The following is a 27,410-nucleotide window of genomic DNA, read 5'->3' on the forward strand; positions in this document are numbered from 1 at the left end:
ATATCTAGAGGCTTGCATATGATCATTATTACATTCCTATGCTGGTAGCTATAATTTCAGTATAAATTAAAAGAATTGGTAATTGCTTGAGCTAGCTGATGTTATTCATTACATAACTGTCGAAAATGATTTTTACTCTTTTGTTTTAATACATATTTTCATTTAACAAATTAAAATACAATTTTCAACAGAGGCTGGCTTCTATATATACTTATTTCTGTATACACTTAACGAACATATGACCTTTCTTATAATAATTTCTTTAGTATTTTGCATATTATACTGTTGCTTGTCCTGGTCAGCCCTTTACCTTTAGAGTTTTGTGTAAAGCACTTTTTAATATAATTACATGGAGGTTTAAGTCTTGACTGGTAGAAGGAATGAGGTTCAGATGCAACACATCTTGGTTGTAGAGGAAGAAGGGCGAACGCTCGGTTTAAACTAATGTAAGTATTGAAAAAAGAACAAATGTCGCATCAAGTTATATGCAGTATAAGGTCATATGTGTTCATCTTATTATATGTTCAGTTGAAATTCTTTGTCTTCAAGTGTCATCACAGACAACTAATCTTATTTTATGGACTTCTAATAAGTATGATTCAGTTAATAATTATGTTTAACTCCAAACTGTGTGTAATTTGTCCTGTGTGTTGAAAGTACAAGTTATGATGCTTGGTGACGTTACATGTATGTAAGTGCAAATAGTTTAAAATGGGATTCCCAGGCGCTAGCTGCCAATTTTATGAAAATGTCTGGATCTGTCTTGATCATAGGGATACGTTCTCACTTCTTTCAGTTGGGAGTGTACAGTAATTAGGTTTGTTTATTTATCACAGCACTATGTTTTAATCATTATTCTTCTTCTATCAGTTGTAGCACAAGCAGTGATACATCCTCTTTCAACTCGGATTGTCAAGATGATGAGGAGATAGCTTTAGCAATCCAAGCTGCAGAGATAGCCAACCGCAATGAAGTTCGAGCAAAATTTAGGTAAGTAATAATCAGTGGAGAGTTGAAGGTCAACTAAAACTGAAATGCTGGTGGCTGAATAAAACTAATTTTGCAAAGTATGTTCTGGTGATAGCTGGGTAGAGTATGGTGATAGCTGGGTAGAGTAGTTGAATCATCATAACGATCGTCTTCAGATTGCATCATTGTTGTCAGGTGTAGCTTCTTAGAATGGGTGAAGAGACCAATTCTAAAACCGCAAGCTCTGCCGTAATGCTGGCACATCACATTTACCAAAGCTCTCTATTGTAGAATCAGGTGGTCAGTTTTTCTCGGAATTTGTTATTCTTTTCTACAATTTCCTGTCATCAGACTCGTGTCTTCATTGCCGTAGTTCAAATTAAATAAATAAATATATATGCTATATATTGCCGTAGTTCAAATTAAATAAATATATATGCTATATTCTCTCAGTTGCTGAAGATAATTTTGACACTTCTTTATATTAGACTTGAGAACATAGTGGCATTGGCCTCTTCCAAAATACTAATGTTTGTTCGATGTTCTATCACTGTACTTATAGTAAGTAGTATTCTGAGAAAACGTTAGTGGTATTCGGGAGATAGTAGGTTCGAACCCCACTGTCGGCAGCCCTGAAAATGGTTTTCCGTGGTTTCCCATTTTCACAACAGGCAAATGCTGGGGCTGTACCTTAATTAAGGCTACGGCCGCTTCCTTCCCACTCCTAGCCCTTTCCTGTCCCATCGTCGCCGTAAGACCTATCTGTGTTGGTGCGACGTAAAACAACTAGCAAAAAAAAAAAAAAAAAAAAACGTTAATGGTATTTTCCCACACATTTTAAGAGACATCTGTACATAGTCCAAGTCTCAGATCTGTAAGCAAATGTTGGTGTCACTAATGCATTATAGACATATGCTGTAGACACTGAGATCATGGTTGTCGAAGACCCTTTTAAGGTAGACAACCAAATGCTCTACTACAAGTGCATCTCAGGCAATGTTGTATTTCATTGTCTAGGTTAGCATTTGTTGAAGTGATTGCTGGTGTAAAGAAAATGTTCAGTATTGTTCAGTATTGTACAGTCTTGCCATTAACCATGATGAATGGAGCTGCCTTATTGGAGTTAAGGGCAGGTTGGTAAAAAACTTGTGTTTTGCTGATGATCATTTCTAAGCCAATACTAGTACTTTGTATAGGCCTATACTTGATTAAACACATTCAAAGTACAATAATTTGAAAGTCTCCATCTCTGGTGGTGGTGGTGGTGGTGGTGGTGGTGGTGGTGGTGATGATGATGATGATGATGATGATGATGATGATGATGATGATGATGATGATGATGATGATGATGATGATGATGATGATGTTGTTGTTGTTGTTGTTGTTGTTGTTGGCTTTAAGTGCCAGTAAATCTACCGACACCAGGCTGACTTATTTGAGCACCTTCAAATGAAGGGCTGAGAACCATCACATCGCTATCCACCTACGTATTCAATACAAATTATGTGAGAATTTTGTTTTAATATCACCACATTATTATTTATTCATTACACGATACCAGGTTTCGGCATAGTGAATGCCATCATCAGTCAAATAGGGAATTTTTACAAAGACATATAAAGTGGATATAAACATATTAGGCCCTATGGTTAAAATATACTAAATAGCTTAAAAATGGATTTCCATATTAAAACAAGCAGTGCTTTTTAACAAGTATACATTTGAGTGGCATGTACCGACTGTTTTTCAAGTCATATATTAAAAATTAACCATCTAAAACCAATGTTACAAATACTACGATTACAAGTTATTTGGTGAATATAGCATGTTGAGGCTATGATTCAGTAGTAGTATTATATATGTGAATAGCAGAGAGTTCCTTTAAAGTCAATAGAAAAACTTGAATCATGTGTAGCCCATGAATATTATAGTCATATTTCGATAGAAAAAGACTATAAAAATTACAGAAAATTCTTTTTTGTAGTTCTGCATTAAAACTATATAGCACTGAATTAAAACTTCGTGAAATATGGTATAATGACGTAGCTGGGAAAGTGGATCTCGTAGGAGCAGATATGTTGTTACAGATGTTAAAATAAATGGTTCTCGATCCAAAACAGAACCTCTAAGATAGAAATTCTCGAGTTAGAGTTGTAAATAAAGAAATGGGGCATGAATTTTTTTTAATATAAGTCGAAGACTCACCTCAGGTGACAGGTTGTTAGATGTAGAGTTGACAGGAAACTAACCAGCTAAATGTACACGCAGCATAGCGGTAGAGAGGGAGGGAAGTGGCGAGGTGTATTAGGTTGGAGAAGGGGGTAGCGGAGGACATGCGATCAAGTGGGTGTGGGGGGGCGGTAGGGGTAATATGCAAGCGTGTTGTGTCCTATCGGAAAAATTATCAGTTTTATTTAATTTAATATTGTTTAATACTGTGATAAGCAAGTCGTACAAAATTTTCAGATTTTCAGCTAAATCGTAAGATTTAGATTTGGATTAATATATTGAGTTGAATATAGCAGTTTTCAGTAATGTCTAGTAAAGGACCCTTGTTAAGTATCTCAATGATATCTATGTCTTGATCCATGTTTGATTTATGTTTGTAGTCATGTACATGTTGGCCTACTGCAGAAAATCTTTTGTATTTAATTGCATTCACATGTTCCATGTATCTGATTTTAAATGACTGACCAGTCTGTCCGATATATGTACTGCTGCGGTCGTTGCAGTGAAATCTATACACACCCGATTGTTCAAAAGGATTAGAAACATTAATTAAATTAGAGTTGGTAAGATATCTATATTTCTATAATTTGTTCTAAAAGAGATGTTAAAGTTCTGTTTTTTAGATATATTCGTGACACTATATATATTACAATTAAAGGTGAACATTGAAAAACTTTTACATTTAGTTGTTTCTTTTATTAAATTTGATTTAGGGCACTATTTAAACTTGTGGATTATAAAAGTTATAGAGAGTTAGATATCATACGTAATATCGCTTTTCATAATGGTTACAACAAAATCTTTATAGAACATTCACCTTTAATCGTAACATATACAGTGTCAGAGCTCTTTAACAAGAAACATTGGTCCCACTATTCGTAGGGTCTACTATGTTTATTTCCACTTTATATGTCTTTGTAAAAATTCCCTATTTGGATGATGATGGCATTCACTATGCCGAAACCTGGTACCATGTAATGAAAGAATAATAATGTGGTGATTTAAAAAAATTCTCACATAATTTGTATTGAATAGGTGGATCCCTATATTTTAATTTACTACTTTGTGAGTACTTAAGGTATTCAACCTTCTTCTATCCATCATCATCATCATCATCATCATCATCATCATCATTGCCCGGCTGGTAGCAGTTATGATTCTTGGTCTATATGGTCAGACACCGTGGTTAACCTTTTTAAGTGCTGAGTTGTCTGTTTGGTACCTCAGTGCTGAGTTCTTTCATTTGTATGTAAAAAAATTTGTAGAAGCCTCAGTTTTTAACTTATAAGTTCGGTAATTAGCTTAAAATGTTTATAAATGTTGGTTGTTTATAAATTTAAATGCAATGGAAAATCCTACACTTATGTTCATTATTATTTTGAGAGAAAACAAAATTAAACTAAAGTAAAGAGCCCAAAGTAATATTATTTCCTAAAATCTGTAGGCAACTAATACATGTAACTCCTTAGAAGTACATAAGTTGATATTTTAAAATACTTTTCAAACCTGGAATGTGGTGATAGTTAAATGTTTTCTACTGATTGTGTGTGATGCCGATTTGTTCAACTATCTGCACCAACTCCACTGTGTGTGATGCCGATTTGTTCAACTATCTGCACCAACTCCACTGGCACAAAAGTTTCAAAAAAATAATGATTTTCGGGCTGTCATCAAACACTACTTGGCACTCAGAGCCTTTCACAGTTACCTGAAACTCTGGTGAAGAAAAGTAATGCATCCGCCACGAAATTAGCGATAAAATAGCTTTCGTACTTCCCGTGTTTTTCTTCTTTCGTTTAGAAGGAGGCTCTGTTTCTCACATACAATATTTTTGGCACTCTCCCTATCATTCTCACTTTCAAAATCGCTTAACAATTCCGTAAAATGATTATCTCTATCATCACTTTCCGCTGTGGTTAATAACTGAAAGATTCTGTGATCCGAAATAACTTCGATACAAGAGCAAAGAGATTGTTGATCCGTCATGTTTGTTTACATCACAGATGAACTCCACAGGCGTCTACATAAAGCTCTGTAAGTTACTTCCCGAAGCTATAATCTCTGATCAGTTCGTTCTACATAATGCCCAACAGATGGCAGAACATTTCACAGATCAAATTCGCACTTGAAAGTGAACACGGAAACTCAAAAAAATAAAAATTTTCGCGCACCGTCTATAGACGGGCGTATCACTGGTGGACCGGCCGCGTCAGCCCGTCTATAGGCGGGAGTAGCACTCATCGGGTTAAAGAATTTTCAGTCAGAGTGTTGCCCAGCAGAGTAAGAGAGGTGGTGGGATACTATTTCTAATCACTAGACTGCGTGCCAAAAGTCTGAATTCAGTTCCAAATCTCTCCACAATGTTCATAGTACCGGGCGAGTTGGCCGTGCTCGTAGAGGTGCGCGGCTGTGAGCTTGCATCCGGGAGATAGTAGGTTCGAATCCCACTATCAGCAGCCCTGAAAATGGTTTTCCGTGGTTTCCCATTTTCACACCAGGCAAATGCTGGGGCTGTACCTTAATTAAGGCCACGGCCGCTTCCTTTCAACTCCTAGGCCTTTTCTATCCTATCATCGCCATAAGACCTATCTGTGTCGGTGCGACGTAAAGCCCCTAGCAAAAAAAAAAAAAAAAGTTCATAGTTATGGAGTGAAGGCATATGATGCTGTTGATGGTGATTCGTCCATCAGACAGTAAAGTTAAGCTTTAAGCAGACCCCTTGTTGTGATTCGACAGGAGTAGGCTATGTGCCCACACCGACTTTCACCCTCTCCCTACCTCATCATCCCACATCCAGATGCACAAACCATGGGCATCAAATAGAAAGACCTGCATCGGCGAGCTGAACATGTCCTCAGACACTCCTGGTGCTACAAGCCATATGATAAATTATTATTATTATTATTATTATTATTATTATTATTATTATTATTATTATTATTATTATTATTATTATTATTTCTTCAAACAAGTAACACACTGAGCGAGTTGGCCTTGTGATTAGGGTCTTGTAGCTGTGATCTTGCATTTGAGAGATGGTGAGTTTGAATCTCACTGCCGACAGCTCTAACGATGGTTTTCTGTGATTTCCCATTTTCACACCAGTCCTTGCCTGCTACCTTCCCAATCCCAGAGCTTCCCCATCCTTCCGTTGCTGAAACCATTAATGTGTTAGTGCAAAGTTAAACCAGGAGAAAAGGAAAAGCAAGTAACAACTTTATATCTGAGGTTCATTTGTATTGTTTACAGATCTAGTGAGGACCTGGTCCATCGCCTCTTTGTTTGTATTGCTGGAGTGGCTGATCAGCTGCAGACGAACTTTGCTGGAGACTTGCGTAATATTCTGAAATGTGTGTTCCTGATGAGTGCGACTTCCAACGGTGACAGTTCCACTGATTCGGAGCCAGAACTGGAGAACCACCCAGCTGAACAAGAGGTCGTACCAGGAGAAAATGGTTCGTAATATGTGAGGGGGTGTTTTTTGAGATGTGTAGGGGTTTTCTTAATATATGAAAATTGAAGTGAATTATAGCTTGGATGGTTCTTAGTCATATAGAATTAAATTACTTTTTTCTTGATCTTCCCACACTACTGTTTCACACCTTGCTTTCCCCTTTCATATTTATTGATACCGTATATTTTGGGTATCCTTCTATGGTAATGGAGTAAGACCGTACAGTCAACGACTCCATGCGGAGTGTCAGGCTGCATTAAATAACTATGACTCCATAAAGGAGCCAATAGTTTTGTGTGGATGAGACCCTTAAGGTGGAGTGATGGTCCCCTCAGTGGAGGAAATGACACTAGAAGCCATCACACGTTAAGGCTAATGGCAAAGTGGGCGGAGGAGAAATTACCACTAAGTTTGCCATTAGTCGTGGAGGCAGAAGAGGTCATGCCAGTCGAACTAGCTGTGAAGGCGCAGCTCAGCTTTTCTTGAGCCAGCAACAGTTTGTTGCAGTTTGGTGTTGACATGTCTCATGCTTCATGTGCCGTAATTGTGCCAGAATTGTAGTATGTGGGTTCCTTCCTGACAAGCTGCAATTCACCTTAAACAAAACCACGCTAATGAGTCTCCCATGCTATTTCTTTTAAAAGTCGAACGGCAATGGGAAAAGGATGGTGGTAGCAGGTTGTGGGTGAAACTGGCAGTTACTATTCTGGACTTGCTCACTGGCAGCAGTTACGTCATGGTAGTCTTCCTGAGACTTGTGGCTACTCAGGGATCTGGTTCTGCACCTGTAACTGGGCAGAATAACTGCTGCCCACTCTGAAAGGTCCTAGAAAATGTGAACTGAACATTCCCTTCTGACAGAAGCACACTTTTCATCTCCACCCTGAACTCTATTTAAGGGGAGTGTCTCTTCCTGTAGTAGACACATACCGATTTCTTGGGCTCCGTTTTGATAGTAAGTTATCATCGGAGCTGCACGTGCATCATTTAAGTCAAATGTACTTAGAAACACAATATTTTGAGGTTTCTTAGCGGTACAGTGTGGTGGGCTGATCACACATATCTTATCCAGATTAGCCTACGGTAGTGCAACAAATTGATCAGCAAGGAAAAGTGTTCTTGATAAACTGAATATTGTCCACCACAGCAGACTTGGGCTGGCAGTGGGAGCTTTTCATTTGAGTCCCATAGCCAGTCTGCTCGCTGAGTCTGGTGTACCTCCTATACACCTGAGAGGCAAGCAAGTCCTGTTATGATTTGCTGCAAATCTATAGCAGAGCCATACGCATTGCAGCTGGTTAGAATATGCTTGGATGGCATTTACGCAATGTTTGAAGAACCTTCGGTTCCTTGTCTTGTCAGAGCACCTAGTAAGGTGATTCCATGGACAATATGTCGATCTGACATCCTGGAATTGCACACCAGTCCAAATGGCAACTCGGACGCCACCATGCACCAGGGGCTTCTCATATTCATTGTAAGTTGGTGTCCAAGTGGGCTATTCGATCATTGTTAATGATAATTGGTTTCTATTTCTTCTCTCCAAAACCTGCAGTATGTATACAGCAGAGCTTTATGCCATCACCAAAGCTCTACGGTATGCACCGTCCAGTGGACATCGGCATTACCTTGTATGCACGGACTCCTTGAGCTTATTGCAGTCTATCGACACGTGCTTCCTGCAACTACCACTGGTGCAATATATCTGCAATTTGCTGGTTGGATTGTGGAAAGTAAGCACCAAAATTACATTTGTGTGGCTTCCAAGCCATGTGGGAATAATGAGAAATGAGTTGGTTGATCAACTGCCAAGAAGGCGGGCAGTCCCATTGCCGTAAAAGGTAACTCGCAGAGATATACGTTCTCAGCTGAGACATTTGTTGTATCCCATTGAGAGGAGTGGTACCCTACCCCTCTTTCCAATAAACTGAGAATGATTATAAAGAAGCAATGAAGGTATGGAAGACTTTCCCTTTGGTTCACATTGTATCATTTTTGGATCTGCCATGCTATTTGATCAACGCACTCTTACTTACTAAAAGGAGAAGACAGCCCCCACCCCTGCGTGTGTACTTGCAGTGCCCGTCTGACCGTAGTACGTGGCTGATCTGTGTCTTAGTCTATAACTTCCAAATACCATCTCCCTCGTTCTTGGAGATGGCAAGCAGTCAGTAGACCTCATCGTCTATTTTATAAAGGATAGAGACCTGTTTTGTTTAACAGTGAAGATTTTATTTTAGTTATTTGTTTTTATCCCATTGAGCCCTGCATATTTGTTGGATTGAAACTGCATTGGCGCTGGGATTATTTTGGAGGAAATATAGTGTCGCTTCATATCATGAGAAATTTCTTAGTTACAAGACCATTAAAGATTTAAATATACATGAACACAAAAGGCTTCCATACCACAAACTGCGGAACAAGGAATACAGTAAAACACTTTATTTTATTAGCATCACAGGACCTTAGGCCTACTCAGTCCGCCTGCTGAGCTGTAACCCAGTTTTCTCTTTGCACTTTCTCTTCGATTTCCACATCTATTTGTTATTCAGGAGCATTGCTCACACTAGTACAAATATTACTACTAATTTCACTGAAAAAATTACATTCCTAATCATCATTCCTTCCTAAAAAGGGTTATATATCTGTAAATATCAGTTCTATACTGGCAGCCATCTTGTTTACAAGCGAATCTCAAAGGTAGAGATAGCCCACTTCAAACTAATATTACCAAGCACACTATCGATATATATTACCAAAGAGCCTATAACATTGCAAAGAAAGAGTCCCTACACAAATCACAAATGCAACTCACTCTGCCATCTCTTGAGGAAAAGTAGAATTACGTAGTAAAATGAGACAACAGAACAGTTCCGTGGTCCGGCGTTTGGTCCACCGAGACGAAGCACGGAACGGTTCCGTGGCTCGGGCCCAATGAGTTAATGTTTTAGTTATAAACTTCTCTTTCATTCTTTTGACTATGTTTTATCTACTGTCGTATGTTTTATTAATTTTTGATTTGTACTTAAATAATATACTTGATTTTACTTTTGAGTCAGTGCCTTATTTGATTACATTTTTAATTTGATTCAATCATTTTATAGAAAAATAAGACACTGTGAGTTAGTTCCACTGACTATTTTAAATTCATAATTTTTGTCATCATATCCTATTCAGTGGGTAAATTTGAATCTATTTCATTTTGTTTCATTAGGGATAGATGATCAAGATGTTAGGCCCTTTTAAGGAAGTCATCTATTTTCAATATACAGTAGTCTCTTGCTCAACCGACCTTCGCTTATCCGACATTCCGTGTTATCCGACACTGGTAGGCTTAATTTGAACTTTAGGTGGAGGCAATTCTAGGACACCCGGTGTGGAGAGTGCGAGCGTGGGACAAGCACTGGCAGTCATGCGATAGGACCGGGTTTTTCTCAAGGACAGGTGCAGCGAGTTTTCAATCATTGATCAGTGTGGTATTGGTAAGTGTGGATGTTGTAGTTTTCATACCCTCTGTGAGTATGGTGAGTAAACGGAAGAAAGTGATTGTTTCTGTGGAAGACAAGTTGAGTGGGTTAAAGAGACTGGACAAAGGTAAAACTCTTCAAAAAGTGGCTCCAGATTATGGTGTTGGACGTGTTACAGTGGGAGACTGGAAACATAAGAGGGAAGAAATTCAAAAGTGGTGCTCTACCAGAGCACTGAAAATTAGAAAAACAATGAAAAATGTGAGTACGAAAAAGTAAGTTAAGCACTATTTCTTTGGTTCACTCAAAACCAGGAAAAAGGCCTGCCAATATCTGGCCCCATTTCGCAACAAATGACGATGTATTTCCAGAAGGAGTTTAATGAAGGGAACCCTAATTGTACTGCCAGTGCTGGGTGGCTTGATCGGTGGCAAAAACGGTACGGCATTGAGGAGCTTAATAACTGTGGAGAAAAACTGTCAGCTAAATCCGATGAGGTCGTGAAATTTAAAAGGGAATTTCAAGAAATAATTCTTGCTGAAGGATTAACCGGTGATCAGATATTTAATTGTAATGAGACTGGACTGAATTTCAAGATGCTGCCGCCAAAACCTCTCGCAGCCCAAGCCAAGGCGTCTGCACCTGGCTACAAGCGTAGCAAGGAAAGTTACTGTTCTTGCCTGTACTAATATTACTGGGAATTTAAAGGCAAAATTGCTTACGATCGGTAAAGCAAAGAAGCCTGGAACATTTAAAACATTTCTGTTATTGTTCCTGTTCATGTTCCTCTCTCCTAACGCGACGTCATTATGCCGCCAATGGACCAAGGTGTGCTGGAAACATTGAAGAGGAAATATCGCCGGAAACCCCTTTCATCTCTGATAGAGAAAATGAACAATGGCAATGAAACAACATGAAAGACGTGGCATACTGGATAGCGCAGTCATGGGAAGAAGTTGAAACAATAACATTAGAAAGGAACATATTGTTGAGTGAGGTTGAACATCGATAGGAGGTGGTACAAGATGACATGGAAAAACATTGTTCCCTTACTGAATTGCGTTCCTGTCTGTGTGGATGCTACAACTCAAGATGTAAGTGGTGTGCACAAGATCAGCTGTTTCAACTAACTGATCCTGATATTCTTGGTTTTGTGAATGCTAACGAAAATTCGGAAGAAGAAGAAGAAGAAGAAGAAGGCATTTTAGAACAAAAGGAGAAAAAGATGACTCATAATGAAGGATTATCGTTGATGGCGGGATCTCGCACCAAGAAAACGTGAATCAGCAGGCAAGCAGACATTGTTGACAAGTTTCTTTTCGTAAGACATTTCGAATGTTTTCGTTCAGTACTGCATCTACTGTACAATTGAATTGGTAAGTCAATAAATAGAGTACCGTAAAACATAGTAATACAGTATAGCCTTCCTGTTTGTTTCAGTTCATCTTCAAAGATATTCTGTATTTTCCGACATATTCGGTTACCCGACGTACTCCAGGTCCCGTTTAGGTCAGATAATCGAGACTCTACTGTATTCTTGCACACTGTAGATGGCAAGCGACACAGTAATGCGATAATGTTTCTTATGAAATCATGAGGCAGCTACAGGTATTAAAAAAAAGTTTGAGTTTTATAACTTATCTTTTTTTTTTAATAGGTCTCCATCATCAGCATCATCAGTACATAATCTGATGAAACAGCTCTTTTTTGATCCTCTAAATGAGTTAATATAAAATGTTGTTATTGCTCCTTGATAAACATTTATGTTCTTTCTGGCAATGACAACTTGGGCTGTCTCATGCAAATTTTTGGTGATTATTGATGTAATTTTTTTATTTATTTATAGTTACCTTGATGTCAGAAAATAGGAATACAATATGTCTTCCTTCTGTTATGCAAAGTATCATACATCACCATTTTAATACACATGACATACAAGTACACAAGAACCCCGTTTATCCACATTAAGTGGGACCGGAACTGTTCCGGATAATCGAAAATTCAGATTATCCGGGGGGAAAAAATCTGTTAACATAAGTTGTGCACAAAAATATAAGAACATTTTTCGTACATTTATGACTGTTTTATGCAGTAAAATAATGTGTGAGTTTTTTCTGTTTTATATTTGTATAGCATTTGCGCACAGCACGATCACGAAGACATTTTAATAACATCAGTTCTGCCGGTGTGGTTTCAGTCTGGGATTCTAAATAGGCCATCAGTTTGTCCAGCTGCATTGTTGCCTCTCCATGAGTCATTGTTTCTTCTGATGGAGCGCCGGTTTCATTTTCGAATTCACCATCACTCTCGTCATTACCTGCTGAGGATCATCTGTCATTATGTTGTAGCCTGAATTACAGTAATTTTTCAACCAGTCATTCACGTCGTTCTCACCTACATCCGAGCATCTGGGAATGCTTGTAAATGTGTCAAGGTACTCCACTCCAGGAGTCCACGGTTTCCAATTCTCAATTCCAGGCGAATGCCTGGACGGTACCTTTGATAGACCGTGGTCAAATTACTTCAAATTCCTGTCCTTAACTATCCTTTGCGGAAAAGACATTCAAGAAGAGTCGACCCTGTTAAAGAAATACTGTACAAGTAAAAAAAAAATTATTTTCGATCTGGATAAATGAAGGCCGGATAAACGAGGTGGTTGTGTATCGACATGGGTAGGAGAAGTCTGACACAAGTAAGTTGAAGGAATACCGGACTCAACTAGGGTCCCACATCTGCCATATGTTTCTCACAGATTGTGAATCGTGACATACGAATGATTTTGAAAGTCTCGTTTGTTTACAGAAGCCTAGTCCGTCTGAAATTGACTTGTAATTCTTTTCTTTAATACTTTATGGATATTTCTGTGTACTTTTTAAAGTTTTTTCTTGAGTCTCGGACTTGATTGCAAGGATGTCAACGTACGTTAAATATGATTTTCGCTTGAAGGTGTTGTATCCATCAGCGGCTATGATTACAGGATATTATGTAGTCCATGGTTATTTAAGGAAATCAATTATAATTATTGCTTTATAAGTCATGTTTTCAATGACTTCTCCTCTCTCTTTTTTTAGCATCATTACACCCTCTAATCTCAAATTTGCATTATTATTCTTTAACTGTATTTTTAATAATATCTCTGTATGCTTCAGTATGTTCACTCACATTGACCTGTTGACAAATGAGAATTTATATGGAGTTGAAACTTCATATCTTTTATTGAACTGACATTAGAAGCAGTGTAACTGTACAAATGTACAATCCCCAAATTTTTAGGTTAGGAAATTTTTGTAAAATAATTCGTAATATTGAAGTCATGAAAATCATGTAATTTTGTTCATTTATAATGTAAAAACATAATATTATAAGAAGAATTTGTAGTAGGAAATTTTGTATATGTTTAATTTTAATTTGTGTAAATGTCTGCACATGGCATGGCAGTGTAGGTTGCTCAAGAATTGTGCAACACGGAAAACAGTGGCTATATCGGGAAAGACGGTTGAAGTCAGTTGGAAGTGTTACAACATGTGGTTTAGAAACCCGGGCTTAGACCGGGAAGTGGATGCTGAAGATAATTCATCAGTGTGGACAAACGTGTTAGTTCACCATTTGCGGGTCGGCAGCTTGGTAACCAATCTGAAAGCTCCGATTTCGAACGAGGTTGCATTGACCAAGAGATGCTTGAAGATATGGCAGTGGTAGTGTTATTTCCTGTGGATTTTAGTAGACGCTACGCCACATGGAGCGAGCCTATATATGTGTGCGTGTGCAACAAGTTTTTCAACTTGCTTGTTAAGGAGTGATGGACGGAACATATTGTGCGTGCGTGCTACGAGTTTATTTTAAATGTGCACAAGTTTGCGGTTAGGCCTACTGGTCACTGATACTGAGGTTGCTGTTGAAGACAATTGCCACTGCAAAGTCTTTGCTGTACAAGTTCTTCACGGGTGCATTACTGCACAATTACCGAGTCATGACGAGTGCATTACTCGTTAATTTACATTCCCGGTGAGCGGTTGGTGGAAGATGCTACATGGTGTTCTTTTGTGAGTAAGACTATGGATTCCTCGCCGAGGAAATGTACATTGTGGGCAGTCTTTTATATGTGTAATTTGGAGGTAATACGCTGTGCACAGAACTAATTACGACGTGACAGAAACGTAGCTGAAGTGTTCATTACTTGCTCATTCTTTGAATAATACGATATGCTTGTCGTTGTTTATTAATCCCGCAGCAGACATTGTCGTTATTTATTAATCCCGCAGCAGACATTTTACATTGCGGATGTGTATGGCTTAGTAACAGAGTATAGTGAGGTGGCTGGGTTGCATTTTTGTACAGTTATGACATGTGATAAGATTCCACGGTGATGATGCCATTGTGCTAATGTATTTAAGGTTAGGAAGGGACAGTCTTCATATCCGTAGGATAATCGATTTGAAGCTTGGCCTTCAGAATTATGTACAGTTGTGGTATATAGTTTGTAGATGTGGTTTATGTATGTTTATACAGTGGAACCTCGATTCTCCGTTTTTGGAGGGACCACCGAAAATAAACGTACAACACGGGAAAACGGAAAATCTGGGAATGAATGAACCATGAACAATTTGGCTAAACATTGAACCCTTGAACTTACCATTCCATCGTTGGTCGGCCACGGCTGCTACAGTAGAACAATTTAGAACTCTTAAATCTTGGGTCGTTGCGGGAATAAATTCGGTCACGATCTTAACCAAACGATGGGGTTCAGAAGAAAGCCTAACTACTTGAAATGAGGAGCAAAAATGTGCTTACTAACTTTTATTAAACTGAAATAGCACGATAACATCGTTAATTTAATATGCATTCTTGCCACAAAATATAAAAAAATTTAATTATTGATTTTTGAAAAGTTCCAAACACAGTCACATTACATAACGTCACTTCGTTTCTTCCAATGTCGAAGAGTTGCTTCGGAGAAGCTAATATGTTGGTGGACAGCGAAACTGAAAAACTGAAAAAGGGAAGACCTGAAAACCGGGCACCTATTATTCCAAACGAGAACTGAGAGTTAATCCACACGATCCGTGGAAAATCTGACTTTCAACAAGTAGAACGCCTGATTTTCTCTTAATTAAGGTTATCCACCAGTCAAATACCCTTCACGGATACGGAACATCCGCCGAATGGACCCTTAATCGAACCAAACTGACTATCAGTTGCTTTGGATAGGTTGCGAAATATTATGGGAAAGCATGGTGTTCACTACAAGTTAATGGCATCATTCACAATTGAAATAAAATTCCACCATGTATTTGTCATTTATGACACCCTTAAGTGATAAGGTAATCCCGATGCTAAACGTGCATCACCCCAAACAGCTGTTCGGAAGGAACCAACAACAACATGATCCGGGAGGATCTTACGTTAAGTCGTTCTAAAGGAACAAAACTGCGAAATGCAGGAAACACTTACTAATCATGCATTTAGAAGAAATGCCAAACACTGAAGCTAATCAAAAAGTGAAAAGTCACTTGAAAATATTATTATTGAACCGATTTTCAGGTTAGAAATGGGTTTATTATGCTTAATAAATTTACCAGTCCACGCTAAAATTTACTACAATTTTAAGGAATTCTTTCCCTTGAAAAACAATGCTACCAGTACAGATCTCTCTATTTACTGTCTGATCCAACACACTACTGGTAAAGTGATTACTTACTTACTCTAACCATGAATAAGAATGAAAATACGACAAGATGAAAATAATATAAATTACTGGCTGACGAATCGAAACCGCATTCGCAACTCAAGTCTCATTCTAAAACACTGAGTGTCAATAAGCACACTATCAACGAAAACGGACGTCAAGACGAGGAAACAATAAAGTCCGTAAAAATAAATTAACATCTCGAAGTCATACAGCTTAACACGCACGAAGAAACACAGTAAAAATATTTAATCTAGATCGGGTCGATGTCCCACACTTGGACAGCCCTCGTTTGTCAACAGCAGTCCCGTTATCTCAATGAGAGCTTCGCACAGACCCTCTACAATAAATCATATCGTACTGTAACCGCTACCTTCCTCCAGGCCACTTCCACAAAAGAACAAACAAAAGAAAAACATCTAAACCGAGACTTGAGTGTGTACAGCTACCATCCCAGACCTATCGTCGGGCTCACTTGAAATCTGTACACCCTAAACCTAATCATTATATACATGATGCCTTCCAAATTCTATCGTCGGGCGTGACCTAGGACGTCTCATCATCAGTGACTCCAAGAATAACATCTGACGTCCTAATCCTATCGTCGGGCGTCAAAGTGGGTCGTAATACGTCTCCCTTAACATATCAGGCGAAATGCAATTCTCAAACAACTCTGATATTCAACACTAGATTTCGTCAAACAAATACGCACGACGGAACCCACGTCTCTATTATCAAATGAATGCAAGTCGAAATACAGCAAGTGTCTACCTCTCGAAAAATACAGTAAGTGTCTACATCATTATAATATGTGAACTCAAAAATAAATAGACGTGACGAACGGTTCTCCACCTCGAACACAATCTCAGCCTGTGCACTGACGTGTTAGGGAAGCAAATGAAAATTCCCAACACACGTGTACCCTTTTAGTGGACGCCTTCAAAATAATAATCATCACCATCGCATTCGAAATTCTCAGATCGCCTATCATCAATTCCAACCATCTTATCCATGACCTCTCCAATGAACAAATTAAATATAACCCAACCGTGTGTCCAAAGTACTCTTTGATTCTGGAGATCGTTCGTTCTCTTATCATCCATGCGGGCTTTACGCAACATAGATCACTGGATGTGTACTACCCAGACTGTAACATTTTACAAGAGTCGTTTTCACTTGGAATCTTTCTATAAATTTCACAATGCTTCACATCATAGTCATCTCAAATTCGGATGGATTGCGGAAAACAATACAGCCTGCCTCACACAGCCTGTTCCTAAATACTTCCTCTACAAAAATACAGCTTGTCTCAACACTCTTTCTCCTCGCTTTCCAGCGGTATTACTTCCATCTATCTCGTCTCCACATACATATCAATTCATCGCTCTCAATTCCTTTTCCTTCAAGATCCTTTTTCATACATCGATCCCCTGGTGAAAACGACAACCATTATTAAACACATCTCTTACCTTACTATTATTAAGACTTTCGGACCTCAAGAATCCAAGAGCACACATCGACCTTTCGCAATTCAAGTATACACGATGTCTCAAAATTTCCTTCCCATTAATGACTGTGACTCTAACAAATTTTATTGACATTATCTAAACATGCCTACGATCCTTGTAAAAATAACTGGTTAAATGTAATTTAACAGAGAAGAATTTCCTTATCCCGCGGTAAACATTATCATTATTATTATTGACCAACATTTCTGAATGCAACTGACACCTGAAATTACGATATTCGCCACGACAAATTTACACTTATAACGTTCACAAATCCGCACTTTGAATGATATCTCATCTCAACACAAAATTTTAAGCGTCGCATTTTACCGTTCTTGACATGAAATTTATACACTAAAATTTTCACACGCTGACCAAAATTTACAACGCCTTTCGCCTGATAATTACGAATATCACCCGACAATCATCTGGAAATTTTGTTTAGGACAGACAGTAACTAACTAACTAACTACAACATAATATAAAATAGACAGACCTGCACATTGGTGACATTCTCAGCATTCTGATTACATCATCACCAGCAACCTCGTACTTAGCCACTCATCTTCACAGATAACATTTTCATTTTCAAAAACTCACTCATCCAAACACCACCCTTCACACACACGAGATTAAAATTACCATATAAATAATGCACTTTCTCTGTAACTTGCACCACGAACTTCCCTCGTTCTGCAGTCGACTATAACTGTCTGATGCGTTTCCCAGAGTGGTTTCTCTCCCCGTTGTTTCAATAAGAACAGGTGTTCGGCCGATAAGGGAGTAGAACTATTTTGAATCGCTTCCCCCAGACCTTCTTCACTTACAAGAGTACACGAAATGATAAAAATAAAATCTGCTGTGTATTTTTCAACCAGCCTACACCTTCCCAGTTCGTCTGCAAACGTTCACAGCTTCTCCAATCACTTTTCTTCTTAACTAAATATATGGACCTTAGCCACGAACATGTATTGAATTATTGTCGGTCAATCTGGCGCGAATTTCTAATGACGACGGGCACAAGCTCCCGCGGCTTCAAGTTCCAGATCGACACTGAAAAATCTACGGTGGGGGGTTTCTTTTATAATTTCCGGAAGGACGCTATCCCCTCTATGAGGCTTGGTTGTGAAATCTGCCAAATTTGCTTCTAATAGACCAATTTTGATAGGACTTGTCCCAGAACTCCGGACAGACTTGCACTTATGTTCGATGTTAATTTTATAATTTTCCTACACTCACAACACGGGAAATAAATTGTTTCTGCCCGTGCGTTTCGCGCGTTTTCTTCCTTCCATGACCTTGGCACGTGTAGCTAGTTCGCTGGTCTCACGCTACCATGTACTTGGGCTTAACTGCACTTAAAATTTTCCCTGGTGGCTCTGTCTTCACGGAGGGTGTATGAATAATTTTGCTTATTTATTTCATTATTTACTACATTGTCAAAATCCCTCGTTGTGCAGAATTCCATTAATTTGAAGAATTGTCGGGCACTCGAGCCCCGCCGAGGTGTCCCGGCAATCCACGAGCTCGCCGGGAAGGAAGAACCTCCCCACGCAACATCGGGCTCTTGGGAGCGCAAAATGGCTGCCCTCAAACATACAGTAGTTTCTGAATACCAAATAAATATTTGAGAAAAATAAAAATTTTTCTCACCGTAGAATTATGGGTTCAACATCACAAAAAAGAAATATGTATATTTAAAATCTTACAAATACCCCTAAACCAAACCAAACTACAGCCCCGATGGGCCTACCAAGCGACTGCTGTTCGGTCCGAACGCCTGCAGATTACGAGGTGACGCATGGTCAGTGTGACGAATCCTCTTGGCCGTTATTCCTGGGTCTCTAGACCGGGGTCGCCATCTCACCATTAAATAGCGCCTCAATTAAAGGTAATCATAGAATGAGTGAACCTGGAACCAGCCCTCATATCCAGGTAAAAATGCCTGACCTGGCCGGGGATGGAACCTGGATGTTCCGGGTGAGAGGCAGGCAAGTTCGACCATGGGGCCAGCTTCAAACATTAATTACCGGTATGCGACTTAAAAGTCTCGAAACTTTACATTCAGTTTTACCGGGGAAACTTCGTCGGTTTCCTCTGAAAACTTCTTTCAGTTCAGCAACTTTGATCAGTCAAACTGTTCGAAAAACCTAACAACAACAAGCCAAACAATCGACCACAAGTATTTTTTAATTCTCTAATCTAATAAAATAAAGCACATTGGATACAAAAGTGCCCAACATGATGGCGAAATCCCATTTTCTTTACATCTTCCATTGTAATATAGTCACCGGTATACTGTTCGTAGTCAGTTTGTGGAAATTTTGTACCGCGCAAATTAGGCCTACGGCCTACATAGACTTTTAAAGGTTATGTTGAACTCGAGAATATTGTTTGGAATGTAAGTATCGATTCTCAAGTTTTCAAATGCATTATATTCAATTATGTCCGTCACTAATCACGATTAAATTGGAAAGAGAAAAAATATCATCAAAACTTCCGAATTTACGGTTATTCGCGACCTTGACCTCAGCTGGAAAACGCGCTCGCTGTCCAAGTCGGTACGAGTGCGAAATGATGCAAAGGTGTTTACTTGTAACGTGCGCAAATAAAACGACTGCGGTTTTAACATTTTAACACAACGTGAAATTCCTAGTCTTACATTAGGACCAAAACAGTAATACGCAATCCCAAAACCTCCCATGGCGTTATGTATATAAGAAGGTGCAACATCTGTTCTGGTCTCCATAACGTAATCGTATGCGATAATATTAAAATACTAAATTTGTGTTACTTAAGAAGGAGCAGTTTAGATTCCTGCCTGAAAGCTCAGTGACTATACAGTGCCCTGAGGGAAGTGCTGAAAACCTGTTCGGCGATACACTCGGGAGAGAGAGAAAAGAAAGAAGTGAACATTTAACCCTGGACATAATCATGATGTAGACGCATTGCATGTACGAACATTTGACGAAACTCGTTCCGTCTTCAAGTAGAGCTGTCGAAATGCGCTCTGTCTCCTTCCAATTGTTGTGGACACTCTGCTTTGTGATTTCGATTCTCTAAACAGTACCACCTGAATGCGATGCTAAGGCGGTCCCTTATGCAAGTTCACCGTCGATCGCTTTTCCGCTTCCTCAAATTACCGCAAAGACTGGAAGTTAACACCAAGATCCGCAAGTATGCGTTGCCGTCCTTTCGTGAGATACTGTTTCTTGAAAAATGCGTGATCGAGGATTTAGCGTTGATGGGACTGAAATTTCTGAACGGTTGATAGAGGAAATAGTTTCTTCGAGGAACGGATAATGCAGGATTTTTACGTGATTTAAGTAGGATGCTCGCGGGACCACGTAATTTGAATGGATAATATGGGAAAACGTAGCTTCCAGGAACGTATAATCGAGGTTCTACTGTATTAGGCTCAACATGTGATAATTGTTGGTTTCCGTTTTGTTTTATTTTGTTTTGGGGAATAAATTGATGTAGTGAAACTTGTGGTAAATCTTTTATAAGTGGAGCGAGGAAAAACCTGGCATGCTACCTAAAGTTAATTTCAGGCGTAAATAGCAACAGATAAGGTTGTAAAGTAAGTCTGGAGCTTCATCACCCTGATCACCGTCGCCTTGGGAGAGAGAGTTGCTTGTTGCTCTACAAAGTTAATTATTCCTGTAATTGTTTTTGCAGGTGGTGCCCAATCTTGTTATTTATACTTATTTTAGTCACCATTTATCAATTTGGTATTTTCAATAGCTTGTAGATGTTACAGCAGCATTAACTCAATTTTTACAACCCAATACGTGAGTTTCAAAAAAAGTTCATTTTTATTGAAACTCAGGGTTTTCATTTAAGGCATTTACCCTGATAATCCATTCAGTGGTTATTTCAGTGGTTATTGCATAATTTTTATTTATTTATGTATTTAATGAAACGTGATACTTGCAGGAACTTTTTTTTTAAACATGGATCTTGGAATTACTATCTGAAGATAGACATCTCCCAATATTGTACTGTCCTGCAATTCTAGTGATTATGCTATGTCCTTTTTTTTTCTGCTAAGAGGGATGTTTGTATGGTTGAAATTATTTGAAACCTTGATAGCTTCTTTTCGTTAGCCAGTTGTACAACCCTTTTATTTCTTCAGATTCTGGACGCCCTGTTGAGAATGCTGAAGAAGCTCTTGGCTCTGGTTGGGAATCTCCTCCAAGTCCAGTAGAAGTGGAATCTCCACCACCTTGGGTTCCAGATTTCATGGCACCTCGATGTATGGCCTGTGAAGCTATTTTTACTGTGGTTCGCCGCAGGCACCATTGTCGGAACTGTGGAAAGGTAAATCTGGAGGAATTTCCAAATTGCAAACAGATGAAAATTCAACTTTTAATAGGATATCATAAATTCAATTTAAAAATCAGTTTCACTTGCATACATGCCAAAATATAATTGGTAAGACTTCATTTATATTTCAGTTACGTGAATTTTTTTATCACCAGTGTGGTAAGAGTGACCAATGTTGGTTATTTTTCCTATTGAAGTTTTGGTAAGATTTAGCAGTATCAGTTAGCCTATATTGTTTACTGGCTGTTGTATACCTGTCATTGATGGGTTAGTTTTTATAACTGAAATTGTTAAAGACCTATTCAGAGTATGTTTTTCGTGATCTAACTTCCTAGTTTTTCTCTTCTGAAACCAGATTCAGTAGAGCTGTTTAGAACATACCATTCACAGTTAGAAGCAAAGCATCATTTTCTATCAGAATTAGACACACTAGGGAGGTTTAGAGTGTGTTGTTTGTGATGTAAGACGAGACATTGTTCTCTACCAGAATTACATTTGGTAGACCTGATAAGGATCTTGCGATCTAACATCAAATGGTATTCTCTATTAAGATCAAATTCAGTAGCTCTACTAAGCGCATAGTATTCATGAACCCAAATGAAGTAACTGTCTTGGACGGACTGTGAATCTGAGCATGAACGTGATATTCATGAAGCCTTTCCTCAGTCCCGAAGACTACTTTCAGACTTTTCGACCGGTGTAGATTTCTTCGCATTTACTGTTGTTTTTCTTAAGTTGGAAATGCTTCCTTCATGCATTTTTTTTTTTTTTTCAAAAAGAAGTAGGAATAATATTGTAATATTGAAACAATATCAATATCAAGGATCAAAATAGTGTCTTGCAAACAACTAAATCAACCCAGATGAAAGCGCGAAGAGAAGTTACCATATATACGGGAATACTCCGAGTATATTTTCCCTGGAATTTAGCGAAGAAAATCTTGGGAGCGCACATTAATTGAAATAAGGTTGGTACTGCTTCACCTCAAACAATGGATCTGTTATAATGTAGCATTGTCCGGTCTTGGTCTGTGCGGTGTCAGTGACATGTTAGTCTCCTAAAATTAGGGTTTTGAAGCCTGACTGCTCTGAAGGAGAAGTGGGTTGATAACTTCAACCATGATTTTATATAAATGTTCAAGAAAAATATGGGCCTGTAACATTTTGGATCTTCGTCTGGTTTTAGGATTGTAATCACCTGTACCTTCTGCCAAATCTTTTGAACATTATTATTATTAGTCATATACAGTTGTATCAGCACACTAAATTTTATTTCAGAAGCGGTTTTCAGACTCTAAGGTCCATCAGTGTTAAAATATTTTTAAAACATTTGATTTTACATGAGTGTATTGTCACATTGTCTTATAACAGATGGCTTTGATATTTTAGAATGATTATAATCTTGAATGAATCAAGAAAATTGTTGAGTAATTCTATCAGCAACAACTTTGTTGCATTACTGAAGTGCTGTACAGTAAAACCTCATTAATTCAAAGTCATTGGGATGCAGAAATTGGATTTTGAATGACGTGATTTTGAATGAACTGCCACCAACTTGTAATTTGGAAATGTAATCACTTTGTTTCACATTATAAACCTTTCAGATGCCATGGAAATTTCTGAAATGTACCCAACAAGGTGCATTTATTCAAATACTGCTCTTGGATAACTCAAAGACAATGCTACGCACTATCAAACATAACCTCACATCTGGAGGAAAAAAAAGGAAAGGAATGCATGATTCAAAGACAAGGAGAAATCAATGCTCAGCATGATACAAGTACTGTAACCCAATGAATAAAGCACTTGTACAGGGAAGCCAGCAGGACTGTCGAATTGGAAACACATGGCACAGCAAAACAAAATTAAGACCCGATGAATATTTGACACAGATAATCATAATAATAATAATAATAATAATAATAATAATAATAATAATAATCTTCTTCTTTTATGACCACATAGGTTCACTTTAGTCAGTCCATCGTCCAGGTCTCTTTGAAGGGATTGTTCGGGCTTTGCGGTCCTCCCAGTATTTCTTCAGACTCTCTGATCTTTGTGCCCTTTCCTCAGTTGAAAATATGCGTGTTGTTGGTTTGTTTTGTGTAAGGGTAAAGCGAAGGTTTGTATTCTTGAGTTTTGTATTCAATTTTTTTATTTGTGGTGTCTTCTGTTGTAAGGCCTATTCCTTCAGATTCTCTCTTACTTCTCTGATCCATTTACATCCTGTTGTGGTATTTTTTGAGACAAGATTGTGTTGTACTATTTGTTTCAGAAGTCTCGAATCCTGCATCCTCATGATATGTCCAAAGAATCCCAGTTTCCTCCTACGCATAGTATTTGTAATGGGTTCTAGCTCTTTGTACACGACTTTGTTAGGTATTATCCGTCACTGTCCATCTTTCTGATATTTTTTGTTGATGCAGGTTCTTCCAATCCTCCTTTCGATTTTCTGAAGTTTGTCAGTCTTTGATTGTTTATTCAGGTGAAAAAGTGTTTCTGCTGCATATGTAGCTTCCGGTTTTATAGCTGTGTTGTAGTGTTTTATTTTTGCATTTATTGATAGACATTTCTTTTTGTAGATATCCCATGTTAATTTTTGTGCTTTAGCTAATCTATTTGTTCTTGTTTGGATCGAGATTTTTTTTCATTTAGGTTGTGTGTTATTACTTCTCCAAGATATTTAAATTGAGTTACTACTATTTTGATTTTATTACCATTTATGGTATCTTATTTTAGTTGTGTTGGTTTTTGAGGCATAATTTGTTTTTTTCAAATTATATTTTGAGGCCAATTTTTATTTGCAATGTTTTAAATTTCTGATATCTGCCTTTTTGCTTCTTTTATGTCCACTGCTAGTAATGCTAAATCATCAGCGAAACCCAGGCAATTTGTTTTGATTTTTTGGCCAATATTTATTTTTGGGGAACATTTCCTAAACCATTCCCTCATTACCATTTCTAGAGCACAACTAAATAATAGTGGTGAGAGCCCATCTCCCTGCCATAGTCCAGTTTTAATTTCAAATGTCTCTGATGTTTCACCCCGAAACTTCACTTTTGATTTGGTGTTAGTGAGTCAATTTAATCATGTTTATTAATTTGGGGTGTAGTCTGAGGTGTCTTAAAATTTTAAACAGAGATTCTCTATTGATGCAATCATAAGCTTTCTTGAAATCTACAAATGTTATCACCATATCTCTGTTTCTTCTCCTGTTATAGTCCATTATCAACTTAAGACATAAAAATACAGGACCACCAAGTTGAAGTAGTACAGTGGAACCTCGATTATCCGTTCCCGGAAAATACGTTTTCCCGGAATATGCGTTCAAATTACGTGGTCCCGCGAGCATCGTAATTAAATCACGTTGTAAAAGTCCCGCGTTATCCGTTCCTCGAAGAAACGCTTTCCCGGATCAACCGTCCAGAAATTCCAGTCCCATCAATGCTAAATCCTCGATCAATCGTTTTTAATAAACTGTATCTCACGAAAGGACGGCTATGGCATATTTATGGATCTTGGCGTTAACGCCCCGTCACTGCGATAATTAAAGCAAGTACTGTACCGGTACTAGAAAAGCGATCGGCGGTGAACTTGCATAAGAGACCATCTTAGCATCGCATTCGGGTGGTATTGTTTAGAGAATCTCGGAAAATCATAAAGCAGAGGGTGCCCACAACAATTGCAAGGAGACATGGCGCATTTCGACAGCTCTGCTTGAAGACGGAACGAGTTTCGTCATATGTTCACACTTATAAAACGTCCATATTATGTCCAGGGTTAGATGTTTATATTTTTACATTTTTTTCGATCATACTGCCGAAGAGGTTTTCGGCACTTTGCTCAGGGCACTGCAGAGTAACTGGGCTTTCAGGCACGAATCGAAACTGCTCCTTCTTAACACAAATTCAGTACCTTTTGATATTATCGTACATGATATGTTAGCGAGACCAAAACAGATATTGCACCCCACATTAAAAAAAAAAAAAAAGCCATGGGAGGTCTTGGGATTGCCTATTACTGTTTAGGTCCTGATGTAAGACTGGGAAGTTACGTTTTCGTGTTAAAATACCAAAAACTGCAGTCGTTTTATTTGCGCACGTTACATTTTAAATGGTTGGTATCATTTCAAACTCGTACTGACATGTGCAGCGAGCGCGCTTTCCAGATGACCTCAAGGTCACGAATAACCGTAATTTCTGAAGTTTTTACATTTCTTTTATCTTTCCAATTTGATTGGATTTGTGACGCGCAGAATTGAATATAATGCATTCGAGAACTTTTAAGAATCGATACTTACATTCGAAACCATGTTTTCGAGTTCAACATAACCTTTAAAAGTCGATGTAGGCCTAATTTGCGCGGTACGATATTTCCAGAAACTGACTACGAACATTATACCGGAGACCAAATTACAATGAAAGATTAAGAAATGAACGGATTTCGCCATCATTTTGGGTGCTTTTGTATCTAATGTGCTTTATTTTATTAGATGAGAGAATTAAAAACTACTTGTGGTCGATTGTTGTTTGGCTTGGCGTTATTAGATTTTTCGAAGTTTGGCTAGCCTAATCAAAGTTGCTGAACTGAAAGAAGTTTTCACGGGAAACTGACGAAGATTCCCCTGTAAAATTGAATATAAAGTACCGAGATTTTGAACTCGTGTACCGGTAATTGCGGTTTCGCGGTCTAACATGCCCGCCTCTCATCCAGAGGGCCCGGGTTCGATTGCGACCAGGTCAGGCAATTTTACCTGGATATAAGTCTGGTTCCAGGTCCACTCAGCCTACGTGAATACCTTTAATTGTGGAGCTATCTAATGGTGAGATGGCGACCCCGATCTACAGAGCCAGGAATATTTGCCGAGAGGATTCGTCGCACTGACCATGCGCACCTCGTAATCTGCAGGCCTTCGGGCTGAGCAGCTGTCGCTTGGCAGGCAAAGTCCCACTGGGGCTGTAGTTTGGTTTGGTTTAGGAGTTTTTGTAAGATTATAATTATACATACCTATTTAATTTTTGTGATGTTTAGCCAAATTGTTGATGGTTTTAATTCATTCCCGGATTTTCCGTTTTCCCGTGTTGTATGTTTTATTTTCATGGTCCCTCGAAAAATGGAGAATCGAGGTTTCACTGTACATCAATTCACATATTTAGGAAGCGTAATGGCTAGTAATAATAGAGCTGAGATAGAAATAATAATAATAATAGAAATAACAGAATAAACAGAGTAACCAAAGGCTCTAACTTTTACAGTATCATTAGACACCTACTATGGGATGAGAAGGTCCCACAAAGAACAAAAATGACCCTGTACAAGTCAAATTTCATTCTCATCCTTACATATTCTCTGGAAACCTGCACACTAACATCAAAGGATTGTAGTAGGATTCAAGCCTGTGAAATGAAATTTCTTAGAACTGCCCTCCAAAAGACACGACTTGATCATGTGAAAAATGATGAGATCCTATCTAACCTAGGTCTAAATGAATTGATGGAGGAAAGACTTACGCCATCTAGTCTTGAATGGTTTGGGCATGTTAAACGAATGAATAGCACAAGGTTATCATGTGCTTATTTGGAAAAGAAAATAACAGGTAGAAGCCCAGCTGGAAGACCAAGAAGAAGATGGATGGACCAACTGAGGGAAGACGTGGAGAGAAGAGGATGGAATTGGGAGTCTGTCGTGAACAACAAAGTCTGTTTGAATGGGCAACTTTGGAAGACGCTAGTTTTCAAAAACCCTACCGGGCTCGCTGGAAGGGCAAAC

The 27,410-nt window shown here is 38.5% G+C and overlaps 1 protein-coding gene across 2 annotated transcripts in view; it reads left to right on the forward strand.

The window, feature by feature from the left end:
* The window catches only part of LOC136878907 (lateral signaling target protein 2 homolog), a 212,828-nt gene that overhangs the window by 169,987 nt on the left and 15,431 nt on the right, over positions 1-27,410 (forward strand). For both annotated transcript variants that reach the window (XM_067152505.2, XM_067152506.2), the window contains 3 exons: positions 871-990; positions 6,448-6,653; positions 21,452-21,636. In XM_067152505.2, the coding sequence (XP_067008606.2) occupies positions 871-990; positions 6,448-6,653; positions 21,452-21,636 (511 nt within the window). The remainder of the gene's footprint in view (positions 1-870; positions 991-6,447; positions 6,654-21,451; positions 21,637-27,410) is intronic.

Source organism: Anabrus simplex, chromosome 8 (genome assembly GCF_040414725.1).
Source record: "Anabrus simplex isolate iqAnaSimp1 chromosome 8, ASM4041472v1, whole genome shotgun sequence".
Lineage (NCBI taxonomy): Eukaryota > Metazoa > Arthropoda > Insecta > Orthoptera > Tettigoniidae > Anabrus > Anabrus simplex.